Below are 12,014 nucleotides of genomic sequence, written 5' to 3' on the forward strand. Positions count from 1 at the left end.
GAAGTTTGGGTGGGTGGGTGTGTGTGTGTGTGTGAGAGAGAGAGAGGGAGGGAGAGGGAGGGAGGCAGGGAGGTGGAGAGATGCTTTGGCAAAGGGATGGATGGTATCAAGTCCTTGCAGAACCCGCTGATATTTTAAAGACATATGATCCTCTATAAACACAGTCACACCCTCATGAAAAATGCACTTCACTCCTGAAATCACAGAACTTTCCATTTTTCCCAACAGATTCAAACTTCTAATGAATGTCCTGTGCAGTGTGGGAAGGGGACCAGTCTCAAAACCACTGAGACCACAAAGTCTGCAAATCCTCCTCCTTAAAGCAGCGGTCTCTAACCTTGTTGACACCATGAGCATGGGAGACAATTTTTCCATGGACCCGGGGGAGGGGGGATGGTTTGGGGATGATTCAAGTGTATTACATATATCGTGCACTTTATTTCTATTATTATTCTTACATCAACTCAGATCATCAGACATCAGATTCCAGAGGGTGGGGACCCCTGTCTTAAAGGATGCAGATGGGCCCAGCTGAGCCTGTCCTTCTGACCTCAGAAGGCCTGGTCTCCAGGGTCCTTCCTGAGTTTCCCTACCTGGACACCCTTTCAGGGGACGCCAGACAAGCAATGACAAAGCAGGTGATTGCTCTCTTCTGGTCCTGGGGGCTGCATGGGTTTGAACCCAGGCTCACCATCTATGCAGGTTTGCCCAAGTCACCTCCTGGGCCCATTTCCTTGCCTGTAAAATGGGGATGTAATCCCTACCTCACGGGACTGTTGTGTAAAGTGTGTAGAGCAGGGCCTGGCAGACCGGTGACACCAGCCAGCCACAGTCCCCCTATTCCTCTCCCCTGGTTCCTGACTCCTTCCTGGTTCTTGGACCCCTTCTGAGAGGCTCTTCCCCGTCCTCATTTGGACCTGCCAGCTGTCACCTCCTCCACGAGGCCTGCCCCTTCTCCACCTCCCCACCTCTTTGATTAGTTTGCTCCCTTCCTGACTACTCCAGTTCTCCCCTTGACCTCCAGGCTGCCCTTAGTGCCCCCTGTCCCGGTCCCTCCCGGACTGCCCCCCACCTTGTCCCCGCAGCACACACCAGGCTGGCTTGTCCATCTCACATTTTATTGTAAAAATGTTAAAATAAATTACATTTTACATCATTTCCAGTATGTATACAGTGTGTGTGATTCCAGGACAGCCAGTGACACCCCAGCCAAGTGGGGTCAGGACACTAAGACGAACTCGTTAAAACATTTCACAGAAAGACAGAAGGACGCTCCTTCCCACCCCAATGCCAGGCCAGCACACCCCTGGGCGAGGGGCGAGTGGGGTGTGGATACCCACGCCCATCACCTTCACTGCTGCGGGTGGGCAGGGTTCCGGCCCTCTCTGGCCCCACACCACTGGAGAGGGGCCTGAGGGGCAGAGGGGGTGTTCGGGTGACACCCAGCATGCAGTCGCCTGCGACCGATGCCCTCCCCCTATTCTGACACCATGACCTTGGCTGAGGTCACCGAGAAAGGTCCGGTTGGGTTGAAGGGTAGGAGAGCGAACACCAGACATCCCGATCCTTGGGACCCCACTCTTTCACCTTTCCTCGCTGCTCTGGCTGTGAAGCCAACAAGAGATGTCAGGTATTAAAAAAACAGCAGTTCATTTAACAAAAGAACAAAATGAAACATGCAGGGCAGAGGCGGCCGGCTCTAGGGTGCGTATCTTGGAGAACCAAGTATGCTGCCAGTCCCTCGCCAGAAACAGTCTGTATACAGTTTCACATTATCGTTTTGCTCCCCCCATCGCAAATCCTTTTCTTTCTCTCACACACACATGCACGCACACGCATGCACACACACGCAGCAGCTGGAGGGAGGAGCTGGATTCACATATCTAGCCGTTCCCCACTTGCGAGCCAAGAGCGATCCGGGGAGAGGCGAGGCCCTTCTTCTCAGGGAACAGGGAATGAGGAGCCGGCGGGGCAGGGGCCGGGGCAGAATAAGCCCACTCCTGCAACTCCTGGAGCCCCAGCCTCTCTTTACTGCTTTCGGCTGCCTGCTGTTGCTTGGCCAAAGGGTGACTGAGGGAACAGGGCACTGGGCTGGGCTCCGTCCCACTAAGTCCACAAGTGGGACCGTGGGCCATGCTTGGGACTTGCCCTGTTATCAGGAGTGTTTCAGCATCTGCCTTGTTAGCTCCCCACCCCCTTCCCTAGGAAGACTCTTCCCTCCTGAGGTTTGCAGCAGGGGGTGCCAGCCAGGCTGACGAGGTGGGACTGGGGGACGGTTAAACATGAACCCCAGGCAGGGCCCTGAGGTGCTAAAGTGCCCAGCCCCCCACCCCAGGTTCTCACACCACTCTCACTGTCTCGGTGCCAGGCACACAGGAGCCCGTTAATACTGGTGAATTCACATGGCCAAGGCCCCCGACCTAAGAGAGCCGTGCGACAGTCTTAACCGAACGACAGGACGATGACCCCCGTGGATGCAAGCCTTGCCAGGAGCGGCCCTGCCAGCCCACGTGTCTGTGAACCATCAGATATGCCAGCCACGCTCGGGACAGATGCCTCCTGCTACCAGGGCACCCATTCTGCTGGGTAACAGAGGCCTGTCCTGGGCGCCATGTCTGACCTGTGGCATCTAGCTGCAGGGGATGAAGGTGAGGGCGGCCCCTGGCCCCCCACTCCCAGTTCCAGGGCTGCGCCCCCCCACCAGGGGCCAGGGTCCCAGCCATGGCAGAATGCCCCAGGTTGAGAATAGAAGCCTTGGAAGCGGGGTGGGGAGCCGGCCCCACCTCACGTGCCTTCGGGGCACTTTGCCTTATTATATTCGTTCATCAGCTGTTCGTAAGGCACGGAGAGCTCCGACTCTGTGCTGGTGAAGGTGGACTCGTCCGAGGAGGGGAACTCGCCCAGGTTCAGGGGCGCCTCGGCTGTGGCCCCCTCCTGGGGCCTCTCCTCGCTGGCCAGGTTGTCCTCCAGCGAGGACTTGGAGGTGTCCTCGTCTAACAGGCCAGCCTCCTCATTCGCAAAAGTGATGTCGGCGTTCTGGAAGATCAGTGGGTGGTAGTCCTGGGCATCCCATGGCTCGCCCTCCTCGCTGATGCGGTCCAGCTGGTTAATGAACACCTCGGAGGTGGGGGAGCCCTCCTCGGGGGGTCCAGCCCCGGCCTCCTCTCCACTGGGCCGCGACACGTGTCCTTTGCTCCGCAGCGTCTGGGACACCTCTTCCAAGCTGGGCACCTGGCTCTTGGAGTAGACCACCAGGGGGGTCAGGGAGGCGGGCAGGGCTGGCAGCCCAGCCCTGGGGGGCCCCGGCCCCGGGCCCCGCTCCCCACTGCTGCCTGTCTTCATAGCCTTCTTCCCGATCTGCTTGATGAGGTCATTGTAAGTCTCCTCCTTTTTGGACAGGAAGCTGAAGATGTTGACGTCCTTGGACGCCGCACCGCTCGCCACCTGCAGGGCCTTCCTGGAGTGTGGGGAGCTCTCGAAGGACTCTTTTCGCCGCCGACGCCGCTTCTTAATGGCCTTATGCACCTCCACGAACATGCTCACCTTCCAGTTGACAAACAGCGACAGCCAGGCCAGTCCCAGGTAGATCCAGAGCTCCACGAAGTAGCGGTACAGGGCGTGGTAGTTGGCGCTGGGGTTCACACCTACGGGCGGGTCAGGAAGCCCAGAGGATCAGGAGAGGGCCAGCGGGGACCCGGAGACACACAGGGGGCCAAAGCCGTGTCACCCGAGAGCGGACGCGGCTCGAGAACACAGAGTAGGGATGGGGACACACCAGGAAAAAGAAAGGATGCCTGTGCGGGACACCAACACCCCATCACCCCGAAGGACCTTGGCCTGGCCACCATGTGCCTGTCCCAGACCCGAAGTCAGGAGAGTGGCTCCCTGGGGTGCGGGAGGCTCGAGGGGGAGGGGCTTGGGGGGAGGGTGGAGACAAGCCAGCACCCAGCTCAGGAACTAAGCCATGAACCTTGGCCTTGCAATGATTCACCAACACACTGATTCACAACACTGTTTTGTGTACTCTTTGGGTGTATGTGTTACAGTTCCATTAAAACCTAGATAGGAATTAAGTGAGAGGGCAGCTGGCATCCTCCCGCTGGGCATGGACTCACTCATTTAGCATAAGTGAGGCTGGCGGAGCGGCCTGGGATGTCCAAGAGCACAGGTCCTGGCAAGAATATTCTGGACAGTCTTGACTGTCCTTCCGCTGATGTCTGGTTGGCCTCCTGGCTTCCTGTTTCTACCCTCCTCCTCCTGTGGCCTGTAGGGCTCTGCCCTCTCCGTGCCCTCTCCTTCGAGGCCAGGCTCCAGACACCTGCCCCAGGGAGCCCTCCCGGGTTACCCCGCACAGCTCTGGCCACTCCCCTACCCTCCAGGATCGTGGAGATCTCACCTTACATTTCCAGGCATGTTGATCCGTATTATTATCTATCCTATGTCCCCCTTCCCGCCCTGAGACTGGGAGTAACTTGTACAAGTTAACTGCAGGAAGGGGGCCATTTCTAGAATGGGCCTCCCTTAGGGCAAGGACTATAAGCCCCACATCAGACTGGAGGGGGTCTGAAGGCAAGGGGCTATCTCCCCAGCAGACAGGAGGTGCTGTTGATCTTGCTTAGGGCTCTAGTCATAAGCAGGTTATGATGATAACCAGGGCCCTACCCTCTGCACACGTGCAGAGCAACTCATCTGATTGTTTAACACCCTGTGATTGGTGGGCGCTATTCCTTTTTTTTTTTTAAACCAATTTTACAGATAGGGAAACTGAGGCAGGGGTCTGGCATCTTGCTGGAGCTAAGAAAGTATAATTAAAACATTTTTCTGTGCTTCCCTAATGCAAAGGCTTCTCCTTAGCCTGCTCTGGGCCGCATCAGCCAGACAAAGACAAGATTGTGCCTCCGTCTAAATTTATCTCCCAGGGCAGCAGGCTCAGATCTGCTGGTGTCAGTGCAGCGTTCAGGCCTTCCTTGCTTCTCACACCCACTCAGCCGCCCAGTCCCAGCATTCCAAGTCTCCATTTACAATGGGGCGGGAGGGCAGTGACCTGTCCCTGCTTCCAAGGAAGGGGGCGGGGAGAGATCAGAGGTCCTGGGTCAGAGGTAGGGGTCAGCGGCCGGGGCAGCAGGCACCGGGCAAGCAAGGGCAAGCAAATACGGACTCAGTAAAGGCGAACGGGGCTTTTTCAGGAAGATTAAGAATCAAGATGTTGTGCAGCCCACAGGCACAAGGACATAAGTGGCTGACAAAGGGGCCAAAGAATCTTATCGTCGCCTGGATTAAGGAGGGGAGGGGTGGGAGGGAGAGTCCAGGCCAGAGGGAGCGGGGCAGCTTGGGAGGAGGCCTTTCTTGTCTTTTAAGCTGCCCGTGGCAAGAGCCAAGTTTCTGGCCTCTGAGTCAAGTGTCCAACAGCGCCCTCATCACCTGTGAGTGATGGAAGGAGGCAGCTGTGATGTGGAGCAGCCCCTGACTCAGCCCCCAGGTCCTGTCTCTAGCCCATAGTGCACCTAAGCCTCTAAGTTCAGACAACAGGGGAGAAGAAAGGAAGAGACCAGAAGCAAAACACAAAGAGAGGAGAGAAAAGCCACCTTCTAAGAAAGCAAAGGGCCTTCCCAGGTGGCGCTAGTGGTAAAGAACCCGCCTGCCAGTGCAGGAGACATAAGACTTGGGTTCCATCCCTGGGTCGGGAAGATCCCCTGGAGGAGGGCATGGCAACCAGTCCAGTATTCTTGCCTGGAGAATCCCATGGACAGAGGGAGCCAGGCGCGCTACAGTCCACAGGGTCACAGAGTCAGATAAGACTGAAGCAACTCAGCACACATGCAAGAAAGAAAAAGGGAAAATGCCTGCAATGATTCTCTGTCTTGGTTTCCTCCTATAAGGGGCAGGGCTGGGTCAGGACCCCACTGGATGGAGACCCAGGACACTGGACGCCTACCGGGGCCCCTGGTCATGGTCAGCTGAGCTGAAACTGGAGGAGAAGCAGAGGAAGAGAGGGCAGGGAGACAGAGGCAAGGGGCAGGACTCACCGGCCACGAAGTCGCCGAAGCCGATGGTGGAGATGGTGATGAAGGAGTAGTAGAGGCCCTCGATGTAGTCCCACTCCTCCGTCACCATGAACACGAAGGGCGGGATCACCAGGTGGACCAGCACTCCCCACAGGATGAAGATGGCTGTGCACGTGATCTGCGCCTTGCGCTGAGGGATGGGCAGGGAGACCAAGTCAGACAACGTGCAGTGGGGAGACCAGGGGAACCCAGCAGAGCACCCAGAGTGCACCGAGGAGGTAACTAGAAGGGAGGCCAGCTGGGCGCCGGGCCTGCGAGGAGGCTCACTGCCAAGGAAGGAGGGGGGTTAGTGGCGTTCCCAGCCTCACCTGGGAGGGCAGGGGGCTCTGAAACGGCTTGCTTGCCATCTGTCCCGGTCTGTCCCGACACTTCCGTATCGGGACCCAGGGATCCTTCCCACCCTAGCCACAGTCACTTGCCAGGGTCCTTCCCACGGCTGCCCAGGACCCAGGGATGGGGACATACCAGGCTCACGCCTCTCTTGGTGAGGAACTGGCCCAACCTCTTGGCACGTCCCCCAAAGAACTTGCCCAGGGCACTGATCCACGTCAGACAGAGCGGCACCCCAAAGAGGCCGTAGAAGACACAGAAGAGGCGCCCGGCGGGAGTCTTGGGGGCCACGTTGCCGTAACCTGAGGAAGAAGAAGAGAGTGAGGCCAACAGGCCCACAGGATGGACCCAGACTCAGGGTGGCCCCCACCTCCACCCCACGCCCCCCACCTCCACCCCACCCCCCACACACACACAGCTGGAGGAAAGCCCATTCTCAAAGATCACTTGACACTGATCTAATATCAATACCTAAGAAATGAAGTTTTCCTTGACCATGCTACGATCTTGATCATCCACAGCAAATGACGGTATGGGCTACGCCTTCTCCACCAGCCTGGGAGCTCCCTGAAGGCGGACTAAGCCTCCCCTGTTAGTAAGTCCTGTCCTAGTCTGCATGGTACCCTTGTGCAAATTAGAAGGCACAAGTCAACAGCTTCCCTGGGTAGACACTCCAGAAGCACCGTAGTAGATGGTCTCCGAAGATGGCCATTCATTTCTTTTCTTTAAAAAAATTATTTATTTTATTTTTGACTGTACTGGGTCTTTGTTGCTGTGCATGGGCTTTCTCTAGTTGCGGAGAGCAGGCGCTACTCTCTAGGTGCGGTGCGCAGGCTTCTCATTGCGATGGTTTCTCTTTTTGTGGAGCACAGGCTCAGTAGTTGTGGTGCATGGGCTTAGCTGCCCCGGGGCATGTGGGATCTTCCCTGACCAGGGATTGAACCATAGCAAGAAAGTGAAAGTGAAAGTCACTCAGTTGTGTCCGACTCTCTGAGACCACACGGACTGTAGCCTGCCCGGCTTCTCTGTCCACAGAATTCTCCAGGCCAGAATACTGGAGGAGCCATTCCGTTCCCTTCTCCAGGGATCCTGATCCAGGTTTCCAGCATTGCAGGCAGATGTTTTACTGTCTGAGCCACCAGGGAATAAGTTATATTCTAAACCTCTAACTTCTGGGATGGTTGGTTATCAGTCATAGATAACTAGAGCAGACACCCAGATCGGTGAGAAAGCAGGGGCTGGGGCTTATGCAGTGACTAAACCTGCTTGACCTCCCGCATGGCTCTGGCTCTGGCTCTGCTGTGTTGTTTCTACTCCAAGAGCCCAGGTCAGGACTTCTGGAAGAAAACAGTCTCCCACGCATGGCCAGTCACCAAGCACTTACTGAATCTCCAGGGGTGTGTCAAAAGGACAGCATGCAACTGGCCCGATTTTAACCCCGACGAGGTCATGTGACCAGAGCTGGGGCATGGAAGAGGGTATCCTGAAGATCTCAGAAGGCTTACCGATGGTGGTGATGACTGTGGCTGCAAAAATCATTGCGTTGGGCCAGTTCCAGTTGTTGAAGGTCTGGTTCCCTGTGATGGCCACGCCCTGTCCTGCAGCATCAGATACTATCTAAAAGGAGATATACAGTGAAGATCAGAGAGGAGGTCACACTTTATGAACCTCCTTATAAGTATTCTTATTAAATCATCACAATAGGAAAGTGGCAATTATTGTCTTCAATTTATAGGAGATGAAATATTTTATACAGGATCAGAGAGGTCAAGTGATTTGCCCAAGGACACACAGCTGGGAAGACTATGAATCCCGGTAAACTGAATTCAGTAGATCTGGAAGATGTCAAGAGAACGTGCCTTTCTAACAAGTTTCCAGGTGATGCTGACGTTATGGCCCCAGGACCACACTTTGAGAACCACGCCAGACTTTATGCCTCTGAAAGAAGGCAGACATGATATAGAAAAGACAGAAGGACCTCCAGAGAAGTGCTCGACTTCGGGATTGGCCCTTCACACCCTGCCCCCCATTGTCAGGGCACTGGCTAAGGTCAGCTCAGAAGCTTGCGGACCCATCTTCCGGGGGTGGACCCATCAGCTGGCCTGGTCATCAAGGTGGTGTGTACTTTTCAGGCTGACTCAAAATCATCATATGAGTTCCCAAGAAGCTCCTGGCCACTTTGGAGAGCAGGTGAGAAGTCGCCTGGGGAGGTCCACTGGGAGGCCCAGGGAGAGGCCTTTATTATCTATTCCAGGAACACAGACAGCTGCCAAACCTGTCCACCTGGCCTCCACCCCATCCTTGAGGGTTGCCTCCATTCACTCCACCCACCATCAGTGGGGGCCGGGACCTCACGAGGCGACTCCAAGAAAGTGCCAAGATCTGGGGTCCTGGCCCTGCCCCCAGGGAGAGGCCTGGGATGGACCATCCAGCCCAGAAACCAGGAACGTGACAAATTCCCCCTAGAAATCAAGCCTAGGACCGAGGAAAGACAGAGACAAGCATGCGAGTAGGAAGGAGACAGAAAAACTGGAGTTCTACCCATGGCATGAGAAGAGAGGGAAGGGTGGGTTGTCCTGAAGGAGTGTGCCGTTTGCAGCGGCAGAGGCCAGTGTAAGTGGATCTGCAGACTTTGTCAAGAATTTTCCATGATGACACGCTCATCTGACAGGCTGTCAAACCACACGGCTCACTGCCTTGCCTACCCCCTCCCCACCCACCCTGCTATTTCCTGCTCATTTCTCTACAAAGTAGAAAGAGGGTGCCGCGGAGCTGGCTGGGCGCTTTACGCCAGGACGTTCAGATAGGAAAGAGGCCAACTGGTCCATCCGGTTGTAGGTCAACTCAAAAGGTTTCCTAAGCCATGACATCTATGTTCTAAGCAGGAGAATGAAATGTCCCAGGGCCCGGGGTGTAAACAGATGGCAAGGAAAAGCAGGATCACTCAGCCGCCTTTGGCTGCAGTCTTTGCTATCTGAGATACCCATCTTATGGGGGTGGGGGTGAGGAGAGCAGCACCATCCTCAGGAAACACAGCCCGAGATGGCCGACACTGACCGGGAAATCACAGCATTGGAACCCCACCCCTGGTCAACCCCGTGGAGTCTCGGAGGAACAGGAGAGATGTCAGAAGTTGCCTCCCCACCTCCTTCTCACACAAAAGGGAAGGGTGGACTCTAGAAACTCCAAACTGAACTCTCGCTGACTCCTCTCTGGAGACAGCAGAGCACTTGGCGGATTCAAAGAGGAAGCAGTGGGCACTGGAAGCTGCTAGCACAGGTTCACCAGAGCAAGTCATGCTCAGCTAAGTGCATCTCCCACTCCAAAGAGACTGCAAAGCCTTGAAGTTCGGTGGAATGCAGTCAATCCAGATAGCAGCCAGGCAGCTGAACAGATGGGTGCAAAGATATTCGTGTGGAGAAGACAGAGAAATTGCAGGGAGGGACTGGGATTAATCCGGGTCCACATAAAGGCAGATAAACAACCCCAAGAAGTACTGATGATTATCAGTCTGGATCGAGGTCTCCATCATCATGCCAAAGGCCAGGCCCCTTGAATCTTTTAATCCATAGCACAGCAAAGACATAGATGGCTGACCAGTTTAATCTGCAAAAGATGCAAACCTGGGAACAAGGCTGGGGTGGGAAGACAGCTGACACTGCAATGGCACCATCTGGACTGGAAAAATGGGCCTAGGGCTCCTCCGCTGGCTCAGTGGTGAAGAATCCGCCTACCTACGCAGGAGACACGGGTTCAGTCCCTGGTCTGGGATGATCCCACGTGTCACGGATCAATGAAGCCCTTGTACCACAACTACTGAGCCTGTGATCGAGAGCCTGGGACCCCCAACTACTGAGCCCACGTGCCCCAGCTACTGAAGCCCAAGAACTCTAGAGCTCACGCTCCTCAACGAGAGAAATTACTGCAAGGAGAAGCCCGTGCACCGCATCTAGAGAGTCGCCCTTGCTCACCGGAACTCGAGACAAGGCCGCACAGAGATAGAAGGTCCAGCAGAGCCAAAATAAATAAATAATCAATTTTTTTTGAGTTGAGATCTAGCTTTAAAAAAAAAAGGGGGGGGCCAAACTAACAAGATACGGCTGTCTTTTAAATTTTTCATGTCTTATACTTTGGGTTAGAAGAGACTGACCCAAAGGGTCAAAGGGAAAAGGCCTTGGGTTTTAGCTGACCCCAAACCAACAAACATTAGGGTGGCTGCCAAAACAAAGAGAGGTAAATACAATCTCGGGCAGTGTTAACACCTTATCTCTTCAGGGCTGGGAGGCAACCAGCCCACTGTCCTCTGCAGGTCAGTTCCTCTGCACTCTGCTCCACTCTTGGCTGTTAGACTTCATGACATGCTAACCTAGGGGCCAAGGTCCTGGAGGGGACAGCTGTGAATGTGTCGGATAATGAGTTCCACCAGAATGGACTGCCCTTGGTTAGGCATCCATTTCTGATCATGGGAAGCTTAGGCCCAGGAAGACCAGTACACTTCAGGGATACTGAAGGTGTGACTGCAACAGGGGTTCTCAGGTGGGGAGGCAGCACCCTCTGGGAATGTTTGCCAGTGCTGCCTGAGTGGGAGCCTCCTATGTGCTGGGCACTCACTGTTTGGGCACCAGGGGGAGAGCTTCAAGAGAGGACAGTATCCCTGTCCGTCCCATGCTGCTGGCATGAAGTGGGCAGGGACCAGAGAGGTAAGACAGCCTGGGATGCTCAGGACAGCCCCACCCGCCATGCCCACATGTGACTCCGGAACCATTTAGTTAAGTGCTGGTGGCTCAGTGGTAAAGAATTCACCTGCAGGAGACACAGATTCGATCCCTGGGTCGGGAAGATTCCCCTGGAGAAGGAAATGGCAACCCACTCCAGTATTCTTGTCTGGGAAATCCCATGGACAGAGGAGCCTGGTGGGCTATAGTCCATGGAGTTGCAAAAGAGCTGGACACGACCGAGCGACCAAACAACAATAGCAAGCAGACATCACATGTAAGAGCTGGCAAAACAGGGTAACCGAAGACGGCGTTATTGTTGGGAGCTTTGCAGCAGAAACGCTGGCTTCTTGCCCTTCACCCCACCGATGGTGTGTCCTTTGGGGCCTCCGTCCTGGGTTATCAGGGAGTCACAGCCCTGTGCACTGTCCCCTTCACCCCCATTATCTCTCCACGGTCACCCAGAGAGGGGCGGACAAATGGGGGCATTCCAAAGAGCCCTAAGCCCCCAGGGCCAGAAGCGCCACTCACCCTTACAACAGTCCAGTGGCGGCAGTTACGCCCACAGATCAGGTCAGGAGACAGAGGCTGAGCGCTTAACTGGCAGAACTGGGCCAGGTTCTAGGCTTTCTCTTGCAAGTCAGCTGGGCTCCTCACCTCCCTCTCTTCCCTGTTCTCTCTGCTCCTGGACGCCCCAAGCTTCTCTGCCCAGGGTTTCCAAGCAGCTGGCCTGGGGATCAGCTTGGCTCCATCCCCATGCTGGGAGAGAGAGAGGGATTTCAGTGCTGCTGTGTGTCAGATGCCTCTTGCTGGGGCTTTTATACATATTCCTTGACTGGCTCGTCCCCGAATCTGCCAGGCATCACCTGACAGGTGAGGAAAGCGAGGCTCAGGGAGCAAAGTT

The 12,014-nt window shown here is 55.4% G+C and overlaps 1 protein-coding gene across 2 annotated transcripts in view; it reads right to left on the reverse strand.

The window, feature by feature from the left end:
- Positions 1 to 1,101: 1,101 nt before the first annotated feature.
- The window catches only part of KCNK5 (potassium two pore domain channel subfamily K member 5), a 40,512-nt gene continuing 29,599 nt past the window's right edge, over positions 1,102 to 12,014 (reverse strand). For both annotated transcript variants that reach the window (XM_019986262.2, XM_019986263.2), the window contains exons 2-5: positions 7,901 to 8,012; positions 6,531 to 6,697; positions 6,027 to 6,195; positions 1,102 to 3,644 (exon numbers count right to left, since the gene is read on the reverse strand). In XM_019986262.2, the coding sequence (XP_019841821.2) occupies positions 2,785 to 3,644; positions 6,027 to 6,195; positions 6,531 to 6,697; positions 7,901 to 8,012 (1,308 nt within the window). In that variant the 3' untranslated portion in view covers positions 1,102 to 2,784. The remainder of the gene's footprint in view (positions 3,645 to 6,026; positions 6,196 to 6,530; positions 6,698 to 7,900; positions 8,013 to 12,014) is intronic.

This window comes from Bos indicus, chromosome 23, assembly GCF_029378745.1.
Source record: "Bos indicus isolate NIAB-ARS_2022 breed Sahiwal x Tharparkar chromosome 23, NIAB-ARS_B.indTharparkar_mat_pri_1.0, whole genome shotgun sequence".
NCBI lineage: Eukaryota > Metazoa > Chordata > Mammalia > Artiodactyla > Bovidae > Bos > Bos indicus.